Genomic DNA, 24330 nt, shown 5'->3' with positions numbered 1-24330 from the left:
TTGTGGTCGCGGGGGGCGCGGGTGTACATCTCAGCTACAATCGGGCGGAAGGCGGAGTACACCCTGGACAAGTCGCCACCTCATCGCAGTACTTGATAAACCACCACCAAAAAAACATATTTGATGCCAAAGAGGCATCAAATTGTGAGGTATTTATACTATTATAATATTTAAAATATTACATGTGAAATTGTCAGGTCGCTTTTCTAAGAACCCGCACTTTCCAAAGTGTCCACTACAGAGGACACTGTTAAAAGACACTAACAAGAACATTATTGTTTTACATTTGTTACACAACATGTTTATTTTGTCAGTTTAAGGACTCTTAAATAAAAGTATATATAATTTTTTTTTTTAATAAATATGTATATATATATATATATACACATATATATACATACATACATACATACATACATATATATATATATATATATATATATATATATATATATATATATATATATATATACATACATATACATATATATATATATATACATACATACATATACATATATATATATATATATATATATATATATATATATATATATATATATATATATATATATATATATATATATATATATATATATATATATATATATATATAGTGGTCAAAAGTGTACATACATAGCTCGGTTGGTAGAGCGGCCATGCCAGCAACTTGAGGGTTGCAGGTTCGATTCCCGCTTCCGCCATCCTAGTCACTGCCATTGTGTCCTTGGGCAAGACACTTTACCCACCTGCTCCCAGTGCCACCCACACTGGTTTATAAATGTAACTTAGATATTGGGTTTCGCTATGTAAAGCGCTTTGAGTCACTAGAGAAAAGTGCTATATAAATATAATTCACTTCACTAAAGTGGCTGTCCTGAGTTTACAATAATCTTATTTTCTTGTGATAGAGTGATTGGAGCACATACTTGTTGGTCACAAAAAACATTCATGAAGTTCTTTTTTTTTTTAATGAATTTATTTTGGGTCTACTGAAAATGTGCCGGGGTCAAAAGTATACATACAGCAATGTTAATATTTGCTTACATGTCCCTTGGCAAGTTTCACTGCAATAAGGTGCTTTTGGTAGCCATCCACACGCTTCTGCTTGAATTTTTGACCACTCCTCTTGACAAAATTGGTGCGGTTCAGACAAATTTTTCTGACATGGACTTGTTTCTTCAGCATTGTCCACACGTTTAAGTCAGGACTCTGGGAAAACCATTCTGGAAACCTTAATTCTAGCCTGATTTAGCCATTCCTTGACCACTTTTGACGTGTGTTTGGGGTCATTGTCCTGTTGGAACACCCAACTGCGCCCAAGACCCAACCTCCGGGCTGATGACTTTAGCTTGTCCTGAAGAATTTGGAGGTAATCCTCCTTTTTCATTGTCCAATTCACTCCAACAGGGCAATGACTCCAAAAACACGTCAAAAGTGGTAAAGGAATGGCTAAATCAGGCTAGAATTAAGGTTTTAGAATGGTCTTCCCAAAGTCCTTACTTAAAGGGGAACATTATCACAATTTCAAAAGGGTTAAAAACAATAAAAATCAGTTCCCAGTGGCTTGTTGTATTTTTGGAAGTTTTTTTCAAAATTTTACCGGTCTCGGAATATCCCTAAAAAAAGCTTTAAAGTGCTTTATTTTCGCTCTCTGCGAAGACACTGGCCATTTCCCTGTGACGTCACACAGTGCTGCCAATGTAAACAAACAATGGGAATACCACAGTAAGATATAGCGACATTAGCTCAGATTCAAACTCGGATTTCAGCGACTTAAGCGATTCAACAGATTACGCATGTATTGAAACGGGTGGTTGGAGTATGAAAGTATTGAAGAAGAAACTGAAGCTATTGAGCGAATAGCTATTGACGCTATTCATAGCCATAGCATGGCCGAATAGCTGCGTTAGCATCGCCGATAAAATGTGCGGACCAAACAATCAGGACTTTCGCATCTTGTGACACTGGAGCAACTTAAATCCGTCGATTGGTAAGTGTTTGTTTCGCATTAAAAGTGGGTGGAAGGAAACGTAATATAGTTGCAAATGCATCTACAGGTTATCCATACATCTCTGTGCCATGTCTGCTTTAGCACCGCCGGTAAATAGCATGTTGGCATCGATTAGCTGGCAGTCAATATCAACAAAACTCACCTTTGTGATTTCGTTGACTATCGTTGCAAATGCATTTGCAGGTTATCCATACATCTCTGTACCATGTCTGCCTTAGCATCGCCGGTAAAATGTGGAGACACTCTGGCACATTCAATGGGGGTCTGGCGGCAGACACTTTCGCATCTTTGGGCCAGTGGTGCAACTTGAATCCCTCCCTGTTAGTGTTGTTACACCCTCCGACAACACACCGGCGAGGCATGATGTCTCCAAGGTTCCAAAAAATAATCAAAAAAACGGAAAATAACAGAGCTGAGACCCGGTGTTTGTAATGTGTTGAAAATGAAAATGGCGGGTGTGTTACCTCGGCGACGTCACATTCTGACGTCATCGCCTCCAGAGCGATAAACAGAAAGGCGTTTAATTCGCCAAAATTCAACCATTTAGAGTTCGGAAATCGGTTAAAAAAACAGATGGTCTTTTTCCTGCACCATCAAGGTATATATTGACGCTTACATAGGTCTGGTGATAATGTTCCCATTTAAACATGTGGACAATGCTGAAGAAACAAGTCCATGTCAGAAAACCAACACATTTAGCTGAACTGCAGCAATTTTGTCAAGAGGAGTGGTCAAAACTTCATACAGAACCTTGTGGATGGCTACCAAAAGCACCTTATTGCAGTGAAACTTGCCAAGGGACATTTAAGCAAATATAAACATTGCTGTATGTATACTTTTGACCCAGAACATTTTCAGTCAACCCATAATAAATTCATAAAAGTACCAAACTTCATGAATGTTTTTTGTGACCAACAAGTATGTGCTCCAATCACCCTATCAGAAAAATGTTTAGTATATATATATATATATATATATATATATATATATATATATATATATATATATATGTATGTTACTGTTACTGTTACATCTCTATCAAACAGTAATGAATTTAAAAGCAGACCTGTTTAGGTTTAGTTCCTGCAACATGCAGAATGGCGGAGCGTTCAAAGTCCAGAAAGGAGCCGTTTTGGTGTGTGCTTTGATCTGGAAACAAAACACAGTTGAAGAGAAGAACACAAAGAATGAGTGCTAAACATTCAAGTGTTACCTCGACTCTGACTGGAATTCAGTTGCGTGTTTGAAGGTTGCTGCACGTTCTGTTAAAATTGAAATCACAAATAATTAAAAATTCATAACAAAAGCAGAAGTGGAGGGGGAAAAAAAATACGATTGTAAAGCCCCTATTATGATAATATTTAATCTATTATCATTAATATTGAACAATGATTGTTATTAATTCCTGAAATAATAGCTTGCATATTGCGCTTTTGTCTTGGAGCAAAGCATTTTGTCTTCAATTTATTCCTCACATTTTTCACGTTACTTTAATTAAAAATCCCCCCTTTTTGGAATTCAAGCAAAATAATCGTTTAAATGAATACATTGCAGTGTTTCCCCCAGAATATTTGTTAGTTAAGGTGGTGTCTCTCCAGAGGTAAGGGGGCGTCACCCGGGACAGGCGGATGGACGGAGAAGGGGCAGGGTGGGTAGGAACAGTGTAATTTGGCCTGTCGCCACCATCACATCTCCAATAGGGGGCAATAGACTACAGACAGTGGTGAAGTAGGCCGGCTTCGTCACATGAAGAAGCCTACAACTTTTGGTTTTCCTTCCCGTATGCTGAATGGCAATATACGATAAATTTCTCAATATTTTTTCCGTAAAGTAAAAACAAAACTCAAAACGGTCCTAGTTACCTGAGATATTAAGTATGTCATTATTTTGTCTTAGTAAGTCAATATCTACTAAGTCAAAATAAAGACTAAGTCAAATTTGTGACTTACTGTAAGTAAGCCTGTGCAATAAGCGTTTGAAAAAAAAGAGGTAAAAGTGGGGCCACATGCTGACATATACACAACTCATCATGCTAATTTACAGTATGTGGGAAGCCTGTAGTGGATTTTTATTATGTAAATGTTGTATTTTTATGAACATGTAATAGCAGGGACCCTGCCATTCAAAACTAGGCTGCGACATTACTAATGATTAATGTGACTATAGCTTAAAAAGTAGTACAATAGCAATAGGAGAGACTATTCATCCCTGAACACCATGGAGTTCATGTTGGCTTTATGATGCACTTACATTACTATATACACTATCAGGGACAGAAATGCTTCATTGAACCTAATGTCCTTTTCTGCTTCTTCAACACAGAAAAAGGGAAAGTGAAATAACTTAGTTGTTAACTATAGGTCAGTAATGCTTGTCTTTCTCTCAGACAGACAGGGCTTTGCTGTCCGTAACACACACACACACACACCGCAAAATGAGCTAACGTTAAGGCGGCTGCCTACTCAGTGGCCTAGTGGTTAGAGTGTCCGCCCTGAGATTGGTAGGTTGTGAGTTCAAATCCCGGCCATTACCTCCCTGCTTGGCACTCAGCATTAAGGGTTGGAATTGGGGGTTAAATCACCAAAAATTATTTAAGGGCGCGGCACCGCTGCTGCCCACTGCTACCCTCACCTCCCAGGGGGTGATCAACGGTGATGGGTCAAATGCAGAGAATATTTTCGCCACATCTAGTATGTGTGTGACAATAATTAGTACTTTAACTTTAACTTAACTTTTAAAGCGCTGCAAGAAACCCTGAGGAACTAAATTACATTATTATATCAACTATCAGGGACAGAAACGCTTCATTGAACCTAATGTCCTTTTTTGCTGCTTCAACACAGAAAAAGGGAAAGTGAAATAACTTAGTTGTTAACTGTAAGTCAGTAATGCTTGTCTTTCTCTCAGACAGACAGGGCTTTGCTGTCCGTAACACACAAACACACACCGCAAAATGAGCTAGGGTTAAGGCGGCTGCCTACTCAGTGGCCTAGTGGTTAGAGTGTCCGCCCTGAGATTGGTAGGTTGTGAGTTCAAATCCCGGCCATTACCTCCCTGCTTGGCACTCAGCATTAAGGGTTGGAATTGGGGGTTAAATCACCAAAAATTATTTCCGGGCGCGGCACCGCTGCTGCCCACTGCTACCCTCACCCCCGCAGGGGGTGATCAAGGGTGATGGGTCAAATGCAGAGAATATTTTCGCCACATCTAGTATGTGTGTGACAATCATTGGTACTTTAACTTTAACTTAACTTTTAAAGCGCTGCAAGAAACCCTGCGAAACTAAATTACATTATTATATCAACTATCAGGGACAGAAACGCTTCATTGAACCTAATGTCCTTTTTTGCTGCGTCAACACAGAAAAAGGGAAAGTGAAATAACTTAGTTGTTAACTATAGGTCAGTAATGCTTGTCTTTCTCTCAGACAGACAGGGCTTTGCTGTCCATAACACACACACACGCACGCGCACACACAGCGCAAAATGAGCTAGGGTTAAGGCGGCTGCCTACTCAGTGGCCTAGTGGTTAGAGTGTCCGCCCTGAGATTGGTAGGTTGTGAGTTCAAATCCCAGCCGGGTCATACCAAAGACTATAAAAAAAAATGGGACCGTGAGAGCCATATAATGTTTTTTAAAACTGAATCCAACTAAATGCGTGCATTTTTAAGTAAGACCAACATTTTTAGAGTATAATAAGTCTCTTATTCTTTTTAATAACATTGTTATTCTGAAGCTAACCAATAATAAATCAAATGTCATATCTGTTGATCATGTTTTTGTTTGGCCATGTGCTGTTTGTCCTTTGGACTCTTTAAGTTCCTGTTTTTTTCCACTCCCTTGTCTGGTTTTCCTTGGTTACTCATTTTGTCCACCTGTCTCTGGTGGACAAAACGCCCGCTCACCTGCTTCCCTAGCACAAATCAGAGGCAGCATTTAAGCCCGTCTTTGCCAGTCAGTCGTCCTGTGCTGACCTGTTTCATGCCTTGCCATAGTTTCGTGCTTCATGCCATGCCAAGTAAGTTTTGTTTGATTTACGTTCTTAGTCTGTTTATGCGTTAGCTTTGTTCTTTAGCCCAAGTTGTGCCTCCGCTGTGAGCGATTTTTGTTTGTATATTTTTTTTGTTAAAATTAAATCATGTTTTTACTTAAATGCCATGTCCCGAGTAGTCCGTCTGCCTTCCTGGGAGAACGACCCCGCAGCAAGCTGCAACCCCCCCCCATCATGACATAAAATACTTCTTACCGTTAATGCGACTTCTTGAACAGGTGCGGTAGGAAAACGGATGGATGAATATAAATGCATGAGAATGTTTTATGTTTTGCACGTTATTTTTAGCACTGTGATTACCAGCGGAATTATTCTTATCCTGTCAAGCAATGTCAGCTAAGATTTATCTGAGAGCCAGATGCAGTCATCAAAAGAGCCACATCTGGTTCTAGAGCCATAGGTTCCCTACCCCTGGTTTAGGCGGTGGCTCTTTGTTGTTAAGGCGGCCGCCTTAACAACAAAACGCTGCGGGAAACCCTGCATCGTAACACGAAAGTGTTCTTGTTGCCATTGGAAATAAATGCATGAGTCGTGGATCGGCCCGTATACTTGCCAGGTTCTGCTGGTTCTGCCTCCTCAACGTAAACAAAACCAGAGTCTTGTCACAGCCCACCAGGAGGTCGCCCGTCAGCGAGCAGCATGCGACAGCAACGGGACGCTCTGATAGCGGAATCTCGATGATCTCCATTTGCGCTCCGCCCCGCTGAGACGCCCCACGTAGAAGGTGGCCCAACAGGCGCACCCCGACCCGAGCCTTTTCCTCAGCCTAAATTAACATAGATATGCATGTATTATATATCAGGGTAGCTGCAGGTTTCAATTAGTCTGCATTAAGGACTTTTTTAAGACCATAATGAAAACAATATAGGGCTGTTTCACTTCTATATAGCCAAAAAAGTGCAAAGACATGAAGGAAAAGGCCATTGTCACTACAGTATATGGATTTAGTCACTGCAATTACACATTGGGAAAAAACCCTTAAAGGGGAACATTATCACCAAACCTATGCAAGCGTCAATATATACCTTGATGTTGCAGAAAAAAGACCATCTATTTTTTTAACCGATTTCCGAACTCTAAATGGGTGAATTTTGGCGAATTAAACGCCTTTCTGTTTATCGCTCTTTTAGCGATGACGTAAGAACGTGACGTCACCGAGGTAACACACCCGCCATTTTCATTTTCACATTACAAATACCGGATCTCAGCTCTGTTATTTTCCGTTTTTTTCGACTATTTTTTGGAACCTTGGAGACATCCTGCCTCGTGGGTGTGTTGTCGGAGGGTTTAACAACACTAACAAGGAGGGATTCAAGTTGCACCACTGGCAAGAAATCGGCCGCCAGACCCCCATTGAATGTGCCAGAGTGTCTTCACATTTGACCGGCGATGCTAAGACACACATGGCACAGAGATATATGGATAACCTGCAGATGCATTTGCAACGATTAAGTCAACGAAATCACAAAGGTGAGTTTTGTGGATGTTGTCGACTTATGTGCTAATCAGACATATTTGGTTGCAGCATGACTGCCAGCTAATCGATGCTAACATGCTACACTAATCGATGCTAAAATGCTATTTACGCTAGCTGTATGTACATTTGAAACTAGATACCCACATTTAATGCGAAACAAACACTTACCAATCGACGGATTTGAGTTGCTCCAGTGTCACAAGATGCCAAAGTCCTGATCGTTAGGTCCGCACATTTTACCGGCGATGCTAACAAGGCAGCCATGCTATGGGCCACTTCATTAGGTACACCAATGCTATGGCCGAATAGCGTCAGTAGCTATTCGTTCAATAGCTTCAATTTCTTCTTCAATTTCGTTTTCGCTATCTGCCTCCATACTCCGACCATCTGTTTCAATACATGCGTAATCTGTTGAATCGCTTAAGCCGTTGAAATCCGAGTCTGAATCCGAGCTAATGTCGCTATATCTTGCTATGGTAACCGCCATGTTGTTTGTATTGGCAGCCCTGTATGACGTCACAGGGAAATGGAGAGTCGCACCGTAAATAGCGAAAATCAAGAACTTTAAAGGTTTATTTAGGGATATTCCGGGACCGGTAAAATTTGGAAAAAAACTTCGAAAAATAAAATAAGCCACTGGGAACTGATTTTTATTGGTTTTAACCCTTTTGAAATTGGGATAATGTTCCCCTTTAACCTAGGGCTGGGCAATATGGCCTTTTTTTAATATCTCGATATTTTTAGACCATATCGCAATACACGATATATATTTCCATATTTTGCCTTATTCTTGAATGAACACTTGATGCATATAATCACAGCAGTATGATGATTCTATGTGTCTACATTAAAACATTCTTCTTCATACTGCATTAATATATGCTACTTTTAAACTTTCATGCAGAGAGGGAAATAATGACCAAAAGTGTATTTATTAAACAGTTATTAAGCAGTGGCACAAACATTCATGTCATTTCCAAAACAGAAAGTGCAAGATTGTCAGAGACATTTTAAAACAAGCTGTGAGTGCACTTTTGTGCATGATGTCACTAAGATGACATATCAAAACAACACAAAATAAAAGTGCACTTTTTGTACAGAACGCCACAACAATAGTTTAAAACTAATAAAGTGCACTTTTGTGCATGATGTCACTAAGATGACATATCAAAACAACACTAAATTAAAGTACACTTTTTGTACAGAACGACACTACAATAGTTTCAAACTAATAAAGTGCACTTTTGTGCATGATGTCACACAAGATATTTCAATAACTGTCAAATAAAAAAGAGCTGCATAAAAGGAAATCAAATAGTGTTCGTCCTTCGCTATGTGGTAGGTTCCTGCGGACGTTATCTCCTTTTGTTGTTGACTATTTTTCTCATACAGTGTTGATGTGGAAATATTTTGATGGTGTGGATGTGTGGCACCAGATGGAAATGTTGACATGCAGGGTAAGCACTCTTCATTCTCTAGCACAGGGGTCGACGACCCAAAATGTTGAAAGAGCCATACTGGACCAAAAATAAAAAATGTAATTGGTCTGGAGCCGCAAAAAATTCAAAGCCTTACAATGAAGAAAACACATGATGTAAGTGTCTATATTAGCTATATTAGCCTTGTATCAAAGACTGGTGCAATTCTCCTTTGACACAAATGTTGTATTTAATTTTTTTACCCTACACATTTTTGCAACATTGCAAAACCTTAGTAAAATTTAGGCTTTTCAGAGTGTGAGATAACTTCAGCCATTGATTGGCATTCCAGCAAATCAATGATATCAACAAAGCTCACTTTTTTGCATTCACGCACAGCATAAAACGTTTGGTGGACAAAATGAGACAAAGAAGGAGTGGCATAAAACTTAAAAAAACTTTTCTGTGGCAGCATCGGAAAAAGTAACAAACTACGATGAGTTCAAGAATCGCTGACATTAGTGTGAAGTGAATTATGTTTATATAGCGCTTTTCTCAAGTGACTCAAAGCGATTTACATAGTGAAACCCAATATCTAAGTTACATTTAAAGCAGTGTGGGTGGCACTGGGAGCAGGTGAGTAAAGTGTCTTGCCCAAGGACACAACGGCAGGGACTAGGATGGCGGAAGCGGGGATAGAACCTGCAACCCTCAAGTTGCTGGCACGGCCACTCTACCAACCGAGCTATGCCGCCCATTAGTAGGACAAAACGGTGCTTTCCAAATACTCTCATCAGTGAAGCATGTATAACACAAACTTGAGGATTTCTAACAATTAGGAAGTTTGTTGTCCTACAGAAAATATATTAAAACAAAAATTTTAGTTTTTTCTTCATCTTTTTCCATTTTCACACATCTCTGAAAGAGGTCCATGGAGCCACTAGGGAGGCGCTAAAGAGCCGCATGTGGCTCTAGAGCCGCGGGTTGCTAACCCTTGCTCTAGCAGGTGACTTATCAAATGATGCTACATATTAGCAGTAACGCTACTTTTTGTAGCAACGCTTTTGCCCCACACTTGACAAAATTACGGTAGTCTGTTCGACATCTTCCCACTGCCAGACGATGGACCCCCTGCTGTTTTTTGGGGAATTAATTCTTCCTTCATTTGTTACCAGATTCGCACCATCTTTATCTCGTATTACCACTCGCATGGCTCCGCTAGCATCACAGCTAACACAGGAGAGACAAGAAAGAGTGAGAAACGCCTGTAGTGTAAGGCCCGCAGCTAAAAGCAACTGCGTGAGAACGTATACTCGGATATCACGATATAGTCATTTCCTATATCGCACTGAGACAAACCTGCGATATAGCGAGTATATCGATATATCGCCCAGCCCTTCCTTAACCTAACTAAAAAACACCAGAAACCTCCCCTGTGTAAACTTAATATTTGTTTGGAATTCTGAAATGCACTTGGCATCATGCTGTCACCTGGTAACGCCAGTTGGTGTAGGCTCTCAGGTAGGTGGCGCTGTTCTTTTCTTCAATGGTGACCAGGTAGTCTCCTACATTCAGGGAGATAAGACCATAATTCAGTAAGTCAAATTGTTCGTTCTCTTTCCCCCCTGCACAAATGATAGAAAATAACTACAGATTTGCAACTTAACGCCAAAAAAACGGAAATGCTGATTATCGGTCCTGCTAGACACCGACCTCTATTTAATAATACAACTTTAACATTTGACAACCAAATAATAAAACAAGGTGATTCGGTAAAAAATCTGGGTATTATCTTCGACCCAACTCTCTCCTTTGAGTCACACATTAAAAGCGTTACTAAAACGACCTTCTTTCATCTCCGTAATATCGCTAATATTCGCTCCATTTTGTCCACTAAAGACGCTGAGATCATTATCCATGCGTTTGTTACGTCTCGTCTCGGTTACTGTAACGTTTTATTTTCGGGTCTCCCCATGTCTAGCATTAAAAGATTACAGTTGGTACAAAATGCGGCTGCTAGACTTTTGACAAGAACAAGAAAGTTTGATCTTATTACGCCTGTACTGTATATACCTTTATATACATATATACATACATATATACCTATACTGGCTCACCTGCACTGGCTTCCTGTGCACTTAAGATGTGACTTTAAGGTTTTACTACTTACGTATAAAATACTACACGGTCTAGCTCCATCCTATCTTGCCCATTGTATTGTACCATATGTCCCGGAAAGAAATCTGCCTTCAAAAGACTCCGGCTTATTAGTGATTCCTAGAGCCCAAAAAAAGTCTGCGGGCTATAGAGCGTTTTCCGTTCGGGCTCCAGTACTCTGGAATGCCCTCCCGGTAACAGTTCGAGATGCTACCTCAGTAGAAGCATTTAAGTCTCACCTTAAAACTCATCTGTATACTCTAGCCTTTAAATAGACCTCCTTTTTAGACCAGTTGATCTGCCGCTCCTTTTCTTTTTTCTCCTATGTCCCCCCCTCCCTTGTGGAGGGGGTCCGGTCCGATGACCATGGATGAAGTACTGGCTGTCCAGAGTCGAGACCCAAGATGGACCGCTCGTCGGGACCCAGGATGGACCGCTCGCCTGTGTATCGGTTGGGGACATCTCTACGCTGCTGATCAGCCTCCGCTTGGGATGGTTTCCTGTGGACGGGACTCTCGCTGCTGTCTTGGATCCGCTTTGAACTGAACTCTCGCGGCTGTGTTGGAGCCACTATGGATTGAACTTTCACAGTATCATGTTAGACCCGCTCGACATCCATCGCTTTCGGTCCCCTAGAGGGGGGGGGGGTTGCCCACTTCTGAGGTCCTCTCCAAGGTTTCTCAGAGTCAGCATTGTCACTGGCGTCCCACTGGATGTGAATTCTCCCTGCCCACTGGGTGTGAGTTTTCCTTGCCCTTTTGTGGGTTCTTCCGAGGATGTCGTAGTCGTAATTGTTTGTACAGTCCTTTGAGACATTTGTGATTTAGGGCTATATAAATAAACATTGATTGATGATTGATTGATGTCCGATAATGTCTTTTTTGCCGATATCCGATATTGTCCAACTCTTAATTACCGATTCCGAAATCAACCGATACCCATATATACAGTCGTGGGATTAACACATTATTATGCCTAATTTTGTTTCGATGCGCCGCTGGATGCATTAAACAATGTAACAAGGTTTTCCAAAATAAATCAACTCAAGTTATGGAAAAAAATGCCCACATGGCACTGCCATATTTATTATTAAAGTCACAAAGTGCATACTTTTTTTTAACATGCCTCAAAACAGCAGCTTGGAATTTGGGAATTTGAGGAGGTTGGGGTGGGGGTGGGGGTGTGTATATTGTAGCGTCCCGGAAGAGTTAGTGCTGCAAAGGGCTCTGGGTATTTGTTCTGTTGTGTTGTGTTTATGTTGTGTTACGGTGTGGATGTTCTCCCGAAATGTGTTGGTCATTCTCGTTTGGTGTGGGTTCACAGTGTGGCACATATTTGTAACAGTGTTAAAGGCAATACTGAAATTAGATTTTCTTATTTAAACGGGGATAGCAGGTCCATTCTATGTGTCATACTTGATCATTTAGCGATATTGCCATATTTTTGCTGAAAGGATTTAGTAGAGAACATCGACGATAAAGTTTGCAACTTTTGGTGCTGATAAAAAAGCCCTGCTTGTACCGGAAGTAGCAGACGGGTTGTGGAGCTCCTCACAACTGAACATTGTTTACAATCATGGCCACCGGCAGCGAGAGCGATTCGGACCGAGAAAGCGACGATTTCCCAATTAATTTGAGTGAGGATGAAAGATTCGTGGATGAGGAAAGTGAGAGTAAAGGACTAGAAAAAAAAGACTGTACAGTGGGAGCGATTCAGATGTTATTAGACAAATTTACTAGGATAATTCTGGTAAATCCCTTATCTGCTTATTGTGTTACGAGTGTTTTAGTGAGATTATATGGTCGTACCTGTACAACCTGAAGGTCGGCCCCGCACCTTTCTTCAGCACCAGTCGACGGGTGTTGGCGATGCCCATCTCTACCCTTCGCAAGAGACCCTCTTCGAAACACGATCTTTCGAAATGATCGCTGCATAAAACACTGTACTTTGTGTGTGTGGTCCAATCCAACCGTGTCCGCTTGACCGCTCTGTTCCATAGTAAAGCTTCACCGTCATCTTTCGGGGAATGTAAACAATGAAACACTGGCTGTGTTTGTGTTGCTAAAGGCGGCCGCAATACACCGCTTCCCACCTACAGCTTTCTTCTTTGACGTCTCCATTATTCATTGAAGAAATTGCAAAATATTCAGCAACACAGATCTCCATAATACTGTGGAATTATGCAATAAAAACAGACAACTTATTGCTGGGAACGGTGCTGGAACAAGATGTCCCCTACAATACGTGACGTCACGCGCACGCGTCATCATACCGCAACGTTTTAGCATGATACTTCCGCGCAAAATTTAAAATTGCAATTTAGTAAACTAAACCGGCCGTATTGGCATGTGTTACAATGTTAATATTTTATCATTGATATATAAACTATCAGACTGCGTGGTCGGTAGTAGTGGGTTTCAGTAGGCCTTTAAACTTGTTTATACGGCCACCCTCAGTGTGACCTGTATGGCTGTTGACCAAGTATGCCATGCATTCACTTGTGTGTGTGAAAAGCCGTAGGTATGAGCCTTTAAGGTTTATTGGCGCTCTGTACTTTTCCCTACGTCCGTGCACCACTCCGTACAGCGGCGTTTTGAAAAGTCATACATTTTACTTTTTGAAACCGATACCGACAATTTCCGATATTACGTTTTAAGGCATTTATCGGCCGATGATATCGGCAGCCCGATGTTATTGGACATCTCTAAAAATAACCAATCAATCATCTACATTGTGGCACGAGGGACTGCCAGAAGCAGTGGATGAAGAAAAGAGAGTCCTTACCAATATTGCTGTGCTGGATGCTCCTCACCGTGCCCATGGTTGCAAAGCGACAGATAAGAGGGCATCCTGGCAGATCCAAACTGTAGGCTTCCACCTGAATTCAACAAAACATACTGAGCGTCTTCTTGCCTCTTATTCGAAAAAATCTTCGATTGATTGTCACTGTCTGATGAGCTGCAATGTGTCTTGAAATGTTGTGATTTAAATAAATACAAACGAAATCCCAAAATTTTGAGATCTATAAATTTTATTGGACAGGAAAATATTTGCATTTTATAACGGTACACACATACAGAATCCGATCTATCAGTATGAAACCTTAGGTTCGGAACGAAGGCGTATTCATTTGCAAAGCTGGGTTATGGCCGTTGTTGCGTTTGGACCAGATCGTTCTCTTTTTGGGAATTTAAGCTAAAGTTCTTTCGATGACACATAAGATGGTTTTAAATGAATCGCAGACAGAGTAGCTATCTTGACATTGTATTCCAAAGCTTTGGGAGACCACTCTATGAACAACACATTCAAATCGCATCGCCCAAGCTGATTTGACCATACTATGGAAGTCTGGCCGTTTTCCATATCCCAGTCGCCCCCCCTCCCCTTACCCTCCAGAGTGAATCCACATTTCTATTGCTCTCCTAAGCCTGGGATATTTTAGATAAGAAGGGTGTTATGGCTAATAATCCCATTCCAAGCCCAAGGTCTACACATGCACACCACTTTAGCTGTTTTCAAATATGACTAGGATTTAAAAAGATATCTATCTCCGTCAACGTGTTATGCGAAACCAACTTGTCTTACCGATTGGTACCTGCTGGTTTCCATTTGGGATCTGCATGAGTCAGGAAAATTTCTAAACAAACCGTTGAGGCATTGCGGAGATATTTATGAAGAAATCTTGTAAACAGAGCTAGCCTAAAACCTCAGCATGCTTGCATTAAAATGATAAATTTTTGCATGTGTGCTAACGTCAGCATGCTAACAGTTAGCATATTTCATATACCAAGTTATACCATTCCAACTTTATTTATAAATCCCTTTGAAAAACAACCACAGTTGAAAAACAAAGAGCTGTACACCACAAAGAATTAGAGGCAAAGCACAGACTAAAAAATAACATGTAAAACAGAAGTAAAATAAACATTGAAAAAGCAAATACAAATTATTGTAAGAACAAATTGTTAAATAAAAAAACATGTAAAAAGTTAAAAACAGTTTATATGACTCTGAGGTGTATGGCTGCGGAAATAAAGTAAAAAAGTGTAAAATTAGATGAACAAGTTAACATGCTTATGTTAGCTTGCTGCATACTATCGTTTGCATGCTAACAGTTAACAAGTGTCACATACCAAGTTATATGACTCTCGGGTAAAGGGGTGAAAAAGTACCTCAAAAAGTTAGCATGCTAAATGTAGCAAGCTAATTTTAGCATGCTAACAACTAGCTTATGTAACATACCAAGTTATATGACAAGTTATATAACATACCAAGTTATATGACTCTAAAGTTAAAGTTAAAGTTAAAGTACCAATGATAGTCACACACACTATGTGTGGCGAAAGTATCCTCTGCATTTGACCCATCACCCTTGATTACCCCCTGGGAGGTGAGGGGAGCAGTGGGCAGCGGCAGTGGGCAGCGGCGGTGGCCGCGCCCGGGAATAATTTTTGGTGATTTAACCCCTAATTCCAACCAAGTTATATGACTCTAAGCTGTATGGCTGCGGAAATAAAGAAAAAACATGTAAAATTAAATGAACAAGTTAGCATGCTTATGTTAGCTTGCTATCAAGCTATGGTTTGCATGCTAACAGTTAACAAGTCTCACATACCAAGTTATATGACTATCGGGTAAACGGGTGAAAGACTAGCTCAAAAAGTCAGCATGCTAATGGTAGCAAGCTAGCATGCTAACAGTTAACAAGTCTCACATACCAAGTTATATGACTATCGGGTAAACGGGTGAAAGACTAACTCAAAAAGTCAGCATGCTAATGGTAGCAAGCTAGCATGCTAACAGTTAACTTATGTCACATACCAAGTTATATGACTCTAAGGTGTATGGCTGCGGAGTTAGAGAAAAAAAAAAGTATAAAATTAGCTAAAAACGTTAAATGTGAGCATGCTAACGTTAGCATGGTAACAGTTAACAAGTGTCACATACCAAGTTATGGAAAACGGGTGCAAAAAAGTTAGCATGCTAAAACATTGCGCTAACAGTTAGCATGTGTCACATTCCAAGTTACAGTATATGACTTTAAGGTATATAGTCAAGAAATGGAAATTCAGCAAATGGGAGCGGAAAACAACCAAAAGTCGTAGGCTTCTTCACGCGACGAAGCCGGCCTACTTCACCACAGTGTGTAGTCTAAGGCTGTGGTGGCAGCGACGAGGTGGAGACGTGATGGCGACAGTCCGAGTTACACCCCCCCTTCCCCGGTCCCCTCCCCCAGGACAGTCACCACCTTAACTAACAAATTTTCTGGGAGAAAAACTGTAGTTCAGGGGTAGGGAACCTATGGCTCTAGAGCCAGATGTGGCTCTTTTGATGACTGCATCTGGCTCTCGGATAAATCTTAGCTGACATTGCTTAACACGATAATTATGAATAATTCCGCTGGAATTCACAGTGCTAAAAATAACGTTGAAAATATAAAACATTCTCATGCCTTTAAATCCATCCATCCGTTTTCTACCGCACCTGTTCAAGAAGTCGCATTAATGGTAAGAAGTATATTATGTCATGATGGGGGGGGGGTCGTGCTCCCAGGAAGTCAGACGGACTACTCGGGACATGGCATTTAGGTAAAAACATGACTTAATTTAAACAAAAAAAAGATACAAACAAAAATCGCTCACAGCGGAGGCACAACTTGGGCTAAAGAACAAAGCTAACGCATAAACAGACTATGAACATAAATCAAACAAAACTTACTTGGCATGGCATGAAGCACGAAACTATGGCAAGGCATGAAACAAGTCAGCACAGAGCAAGAAAAGATCACATTGACGCCAGGGCGACTGACTGGCAAAGACAAGCTTAAATACTGCCTCTGATTAGTGCTCGGGAAGCAGGTGAGCGGGCATTTTGTCCACCAGAGACAGGTGGACAAAATGAGTAACCAAGGAAACCAGACAAGGGAGTGGAAAAAAAACAGGAACTTAAAGAGTCCAAAAGACAAACAGCACATGGCCAAACAAAAACATGATCAACAGACATGACATTTTATTTATTATTGGTTAGCTTCAGAATAACAATGTTATTAAAAAGAATAAGATAATTATTATACTCTAAAAATGTTGATCTTACTTAAAAATGTACGCATTTAGTTTTATTTAGTGTTAAAAAAATATGATATGGCTCTCACGGAAATACATTTTTGAAATATTTGGCTTTCATGGCTCTCTCAGCCAAAAAGGTCCCCGACCCCTGCTGTAGTTGGACCATTTTATTTAAGTTGTATAATTCTGTGCTACTTAAACAGTTTATTTTCTGTGCTGATAACACAGAATATGTATGATTTTACCAGAAAATATATTGAGATATACTTTTTCGTCCATATCGCCCAGCCCTACCTTGCATCCTCCAGTCGTGACCACAAACAGAGCACCGCCTCCACAGCAAACCAAACCGGGCTCCTGCTCCACCTGACAAAGAGCAGTTTTACAGTATTAAAGATGAGGTTAATAATATTTACATTCCGACTAATACAAACCCCGTTTCCATATGAGTTGAGAAATTGTGTTAGATGTAAATATAAACAGAAAACAATGATTTGCAAATCATTTTCAACCCATATTCAGTTGAATATGCTACAAAGACAACATATTTGATGTTCAAACTGATAAAAAAAAATTTTGTTTGCAAATAATCATCAACTTTGGAATTTGATGCCAGCAACACGTGACAAAGAAGTTGGGAAAGGTGGCAGTAAATACTGATAAAGTTGAGGAATGCTCATCAAACACTTATTCGGAACATCCCACAGGTGTGCAGGCTAATTGGGAACAGGTGGGTGCCATGATTGGGTATAAAAACAGCTTCCCAAAAAAATGCTCAGTCTTTCACAAGAAAGGATGGGGCGAGGTACACCCCTTTGTCCACAACTGTGTGAGCAAATAGTCAAACAGTTTAAGAACAACGTTTCTCAAAGTGCTATTGCAAGAAATTTCAGGATTTCAACATCTACGCTCCATAATATCATCAAAAGGTTCAGAGAATCTGGAGAAATCACTCCACGTAAGCGGCATGTCCGGAAACCAACATTGAATAACCGTGACCTTCGATCCCTCAGACAGCATTGTATCAAAAACATTAATCTCTAAAGGATATCACCACGTGGGCTCAGGAACACTTCAGAAAACCACTGTCACTAAATACAGTTCGTCGCTACATCTGTAAGTGCAAGTTAAAGCTCTACTATGCAAAGCAAAAGCCATTTATCAACAACATCCAGAAACGCTGCCAGCTTCTCTGGGCCTCAGATCATCTAAGATGGACTGTTGCAAAGTGGAAAAGTGTTCTGACGAGTCCACATTTCAAATTGTTTTTGGAAATATTCGACATCGTGTCATCCGGACCAAAGGGGAAGCCAACCATCCAGACTGTTATCGACGCAAAGTTGAAAAGCCAGCATCTGTGATGGTATGGGGGTGCATTAGTGCCCAAGGCATGGGTAACTTACACGTCTGTGAAGGCACCATTAATGCTGAAAGGTACGTACAGGTTTTGGAACAACATATGCGGCCATCTAAGCGCCATCTTTTTCATGGACGCCCCTGCTTATTTCAGCAAAACAATGCCAAGCCACATTCAGCACGTGTTAAAACAGCGTGGCTTCGTAAAAAAAAGAGTGCAGGTACTTTCCTGGCCCGCCTGCAGTCCAGACCTGTCTCCCATGGAAAATGTGAAGCGTAAAATACGACAGCGGAGACCCCGGACTGTTGAAAGACTGAAGCTCTACATAAAACAAGAATGGGAAAGAATTCCACTTTCAAAGCTTCACTAATTAGTTTCTTCAATTCCCAAACGTTTATTGAGTGTTGTTAAAAGAAATGATGATGTAACACAGTGGTGAACATGCCCTTTCCCAACTACTTTGGCACGTGTTGCAGCCATGAAATTCGAAGTTAATTATTATTTACCAAAAAAAAAATAAAGTTTATCAGTTTGAACATCAAATATGTTGTCTTTGTGGCATATTCACCTGAATATGGGTTGAAAAGGATTTGCAAATCATTGTATTGCGTTTATATTTACATCTAACACAATTTCCCAACTCATATAGAAACGGGGTTTGTGTATTTGGCGAATACCACTGACCTGAACTATCTGCTGTGAGGCATAAGGATGGCAGTTATAAACGTGCACCATGTTTCATAAGCGTGGAAAGTTTCAATTCTGCTTCCTTCTGTCTCATTTGCGGGACACCCAGCACACTGTAAAAGAAGGATTAGGCCACAAAGTCATTTAGTTTCGCCAAATAATGTTAACAGACTTTAAAATGAGGGTGGTAAGCAAATGTAAATATCCTTACATTGCAACTGCTAATTTGGTGTGCAGTCATGATTAAATTAAATATTGGCAACTAATGAAAGTTGAGTTTCAGTTTATTTGGAACATGACACATCACAATTTCCAGTTTCTCTAATCAACATGTTCGAAAAGGAGTAGGAAGAAGCAGAGCTTCCTTTGCATAGCAGTTGCTAAAATTTTTGTTCACTTCCTGTTCTCAATTTATTCACAATATACTCCATAAGTAATCACAATAAAAATAAAGGAATAAATAATAATTGGTCGGGTAAGTTATATTTCATGTGGTGAGATGAGTAAGGTTATCTAGAAAATGAATGGATGGATGAGATAAAATCAAAAAGTTTATCATGGTTCTTCTTCTTTGTACTTTGTAAACACTTAAAAGTTTGAAGAGTTTCTTGAAGTGGATCATATTAGTACATTGTTTTGTTTCTTTGCTTAAAGGCCTACTGAAATTAAATGTTCTTGTTTAAACAGGGATAGCAGATCTATGTGTCATACTTGATCATTTCGCGATATTGCCATATTTTTGCTGAAAGGATTTAGTAGAGAACATCCACGTTAAAGTTCGCAACTTTTGATCGCTAATAAAAAAGCCTTGCCTGTACCGGAAGTAGCAGACGATGTGCGCGTGACGTCATGGGTTGTGGAGCTCCTCACATCTGAACATTGTTTACAATCATGGCCACCAGCAGCGAGAGCGATTCGGATCGAGAAAGCGACGATTTGAGCGAGGATGACGGATTCGTGGATGAGGAAAGTGAGAGTGAAGGACTAGGAAAAAATAAAAAAAGACAGGGCATTGGGAGCCATTCAGATGTTATTAGACACATTTACTAGGATAATTGTGGAAAGTCCCTTATCTGCTTATTGTGTTACTGGTGTTACTGGACGGCGTGGCGCAGTGGGAGAGTGGCCGTGCGCAACCCGAGGGTCACTGGTTCAAATCCCACCTGGTACCAACCTCTTCACGTCCGTTGTGTCCTGAGCAAGACACTTCACCCTTGCTCCTGATGGGTGCTGGTTGGCGCCTTGCATGGCAGCTCCCTCCATCAGTGTGTGAATGTGTGTGTGAATGGGTAAATGTGGAAGTAGTGTCAAAGCGCTTTGAGTACCTTGAAGGTAGAAAAGCGCTATACAAGTACAACCCATTTATCATTTATTTTAGTGAGATTATATGGTCGTACCTGAAAGTCGCAGGGGTGTGGTGACCGCCAGTGTCTCTGAGGGAAGCCCCGTTTCTGGATGAGGCGAATCAAACACAGCCTTTGGGGCCGGGCTGAGATTGTTTTTTTCCCCCCCTCCTCCACGGTGGAAGCATCCCACGTTCGGGTGCGGCCGGTCGGAGGAGGCAAGAGAGTCCGCAGCTGCCTCTTTGACAGGTGCGCGAGGAACGACGCGAGCTCCGCTCATCTCTACGGTAAGAGCCTACTTATTAACACAATTTTCTCACCAAAACCTGCCGGTTGACATGTGGTAGCGAACCATGTTCGCTTGACCGCTCTGTTCCATAGTAAAACTTCACCTTCGGGAATATAAACAAGGAAACACCGGCCGTGTTTGTGTTGCTAAAAGCAGCCGCAATACACCGCTTCCCACCTACAGCTTTCTTCTTTGATGTCTCCATTATTCATTGAACAAATTGCAAAAGATTCCGCAACACAGATGTCCAGAATACTGTGGAATTATGCGATTAAAGCAGACGACTTATAGCTGGGATCGGGCTGGAACAAAATGTATGCTACAATCCGTGACGTCATCATACCGCGACGTTTTCAACAGGACACTTCGCGCGAAATTTAAAATTGCAATTTAGTAAACTAAAAAGGCCGTATTTGTTGCAATGTTAATATTTCATCATTGATATATAAACTATCAGACTGCCTGGTCGGTAGTAGTGGGTTTTATTAGGCCTTTAATGTGTTCATTTCGTCTGTTATCATTTGTGTTAGCTTCTCTCCTGAACACACAGTTGTCCATCCATCCATTTCCTACCGCTTGTCCCTTTTAGCGAATAATACTAACTTTAAATATTTTCTAACTTTACTAATGTCATTTATGTGGGGATTGAAGTGGAAAAAGTAGTTTAACAAACAAAAAAAGAATAAAGAAAAGAGGCCGAATAAGGCAGTATTGTGTCGCTCTAATCGATATCACATGCTGAGTCTTGTGAGATGATTTAATGGCGCCTGACTGTAACAATGACCTCAGATACAACTTCAACTTTTCCCTGCTCACGTACATTCTCGTGTTTTGCCCCCCAAAAAGCAGAATATATATTAATACAACCTGTTCAGTCGTGTAATTCTCTTTTTATCCTCTTCCTGTTCGGATGACCGCTTTCACATTACAAGCAGGAAGTTGACGTCACCCACAACAACTGTGGACACGCCTCCTCCTCTCCCATTGGCTGACTTTTCTCTGCATTTGATTGGTTGTTTAAAGAAGGGGTGTCCAAACTTTTTCCATTGGGGGCCACACAGAAAAATTAAAGCATGCGGTGGCCGTTTTGATATTTTTAATTTTCAAACCATAAATATATGGATTTTAAAAAATTATCATACCTTTAGGGGTCTCGGGGACCATAAAGGGTCTCAGTTAATAACATTTTAAAAATAAATAAAATTTGTATTATTTTTTTTTATTTAACGCTTACAGTAAATCAACTTAAAAAAAAAAAAAAACAAGGTTTTATGGCATTTCTGTAAAATACATATTTGTTTTTTAAACTGTAAATCTGAAATATGCTGTATTTCGTAATTAGAGCCCTGAAACAGTGGTCCCCAACCACTGGGCCGCAGGAGAATGTTTTATTAATTTTTATTTACAAAAAAACCCAAAAAAACCCATTTTTTTTAAATTTATTTATTTATTAAATCAACATAAAAAACACAATATACTCTTACAATTAGTCCACCAACCACAAAAACCTCCCTTTTTCATGACACAAACGTCCCTTTTTCATGACAAAGAAAAAAAAAAAAAAAAAAAGATCCCCCCCATCCCCCACCCCCCACCCGGGCCGCGGGACAAATTATTAAGCGCTGACCGGTCCGCGGATACAAAAGGGTTGGGGACCGCTGCCCTAAAAGATCAGTAGAAGCATTTAAGTCTCACCTTAAAACTCATCTGTATACTCTAGCCTTTAAATAGACTCCCTTTTTAGACCAGTTGATCTGCCGTTTCTTTTCTTTTTCTTCTATGTCCCCCTCTCCCTTGTGGAGGGGGTCTGGTCCGATCCGGTGGCCATGTACTGCTCGCCTGTGTATCGGCTGGGGACATCTCTGCGCTGCTGATCCGCCTCCGCTTGGGATGGTTTCCTGCTGGCTCCGCTGTGAACGGGACTCTCGCTGCTGTGTTGGATCCGCTTTGGACTGGACTCTCGCGACTGTGTTGGATCCATTATGGATTGAACTTTCACAGTATCATGTTAGACCCTCATTGCTTTCCTCCTCTCCAAGGTTCTCATAGTCATCATTGTCACCGATGTCCCACTGGGTGTGAGTTTTTCCTTGCCCTTATGTGGGCCTACCGAGGATGTCGTGGTGGTTTGTGCAGCCCTTTGAGACACTAGTGATTTAGGACTATATAAGTAAACATTGATTGATTGATTGATAACGCAGGACACCATTGATTTTAATTCTTTATTAGTTTTGAGTAATCACAGTGAAAAGATAAATAAAATACCAATAAATATATTATGGATACAAAAGGTTCCACACTCAGAAAGTGATACATTTTTATTCAGGTTTTCTTTACTTCCAACGCATTAGGTACGAGATCAACATCAGATATATCTGTCGATTTTACGTTTTAACTATTATTTTGTCAAAGAAAACTTTGTTTTTATATGGCAACCGCACAATATATGCAATATTTACCACAGAAAACATGTCAAAGTGAAATATTTGAACCTAATTGGTGCTTTGAAAATAATTCATTATAACATGGATTTTTTTTTGTCATTATTTTTTGTTTTGAGAAATGGCAAAAAAAACAAAAATAAATGATTGATTGATTGAAACTTGTATTAGTAGATTGCACAGTACAGTACATATTCCGTACAATTGACCACTAAATGGTAACACCCCAATAAGTTTTTCAACTTGTTAATAAATTCATGGTAAAAATGGTTTTTACATAGTAAAATAAAGATAAAAGAAAATGCAAGGACACCATTGATTTTAATGATCTATTATATTTGAGTAATCACAGTGAAAAGATAAATAAAATACCAATAAATATATTAGGGATCCAAAAGGTGCCCCACTCCTAAAGTGATACATTTTTATTAGTTTTTTTTTTTAAACTTTCAACACTTAAGTTACGAGATCAACTTCAGATATATCCGTCAATTTTACGTTTTAACTCTCATTTTGTTAATTTTACGCTCTTTTGCCAAAGAAAACTTAGTTTTTTTATGGCAACTGCACAATATATGCAATATTTACCACATAAAACATTTTAAAGTGAATTTTTTTGAACTAATTGGAGCTTTGAAAATAATTCATTTTAACATGGATTTTTTTGTCATTATTTTTTGTTTCGAGCAGTGGCAAAAAAATAAAAAATAATTGATTATTAGTAGATTGCAGAGTACAGTACATATTCCGTACAATTGACCACTAAATGGTAACACCCCGATAAGTTTTTCAACTTGTTTAAGTCGGGGTCCACGTTAATGAATTCATGGTAAAAATATTTTTTACGTAGTAAAATAAAGACAAAAGAGAAAAAAAAACAGCCCGCATGGCAGCTTTGTGTCAATATTGCAACTTTTTCTCGTTAGATTTCACCTCATTCCAATGTTTTTAATGTTCTTTTTTCAATTTTGCAATAGCATTTCCAGAATGTGCTGAGGGCCGGTAAACAATTCGCTGCGGGCCCCAAATGTC

General features: G+C 40.0%; 1 protein-coding gene across 4 annotated transcripts in view; it reads right to left on the bottom strand.

Annotated features, from left to right (window-relative positions):
- hps3 (HPS3 biogenesis of lysosomal organelles complex 2 subunit 1) overlaps positions 1 to 21841 on the bottom strand; it is a 76790-nt gene extending 54949 nt beyond the window's left edge. For 3 of the 4 annotated variants that reach the window (XM_061883828.1, XM_061883832.1, XM_061883831.1), the window contains exons 1-8: positions 21725 to 21841; positions 19223 to 19338; positions 17476 to 17547; positions 13901 to 13994; positions 10451 to 10524; positions 6618 to 6830; positions 3228 to 3279; positions 3081 to 3163 (exon numbers count right to left, since the gene is read on the bottom strand). In XM_061883828.1, coding sequence (XP_061739812.1) covers positions 3081 to 3163; positions 3228 to 3279; positions 6618 to 6830; positions 10451 to 10524; positions 13901 to 13994; positions 17476 to 17547; positions 19223 to 19273 — 639 coding nt within the window. In that variant the 5' untranslated portion in view covers positions 19274 to 19338; positions 21725 to 21841. The remainder of the gene's footprint in view (positions 1 to 3080; positions 3164 to 3227; positions 3280 to 6617; positions 6831 to 10450; positions 10525 to 13900; positions 13995 to 17475; positions 17548 to 19222; positions 19339 to 21724) is intronic. The other variant, XM_061883829.1, reaches the window with a different exon arrangement.
- Positions 21842 to 24330: the final 2489 nt, after the last annotated feature.

This window comes from Nerophis ophidion, linkage group LG22, assembly GCF_033978795.1.
Source record: "Nerophis ophidion isolate RoL-2023_Sa linkage group LG22, RoL_Noph_v1.0, whole genome shotgun sequence".
Lineage (NCBI taxonomy): Eukaryota > Metazoa > Chordata > Actinopteri > Syngnathiformes > Syngnathidae > Nerophis > Nerophis ophidion.
This window is presented reverse-complemented; position numbering and strand designations above follow the sequence as displayed.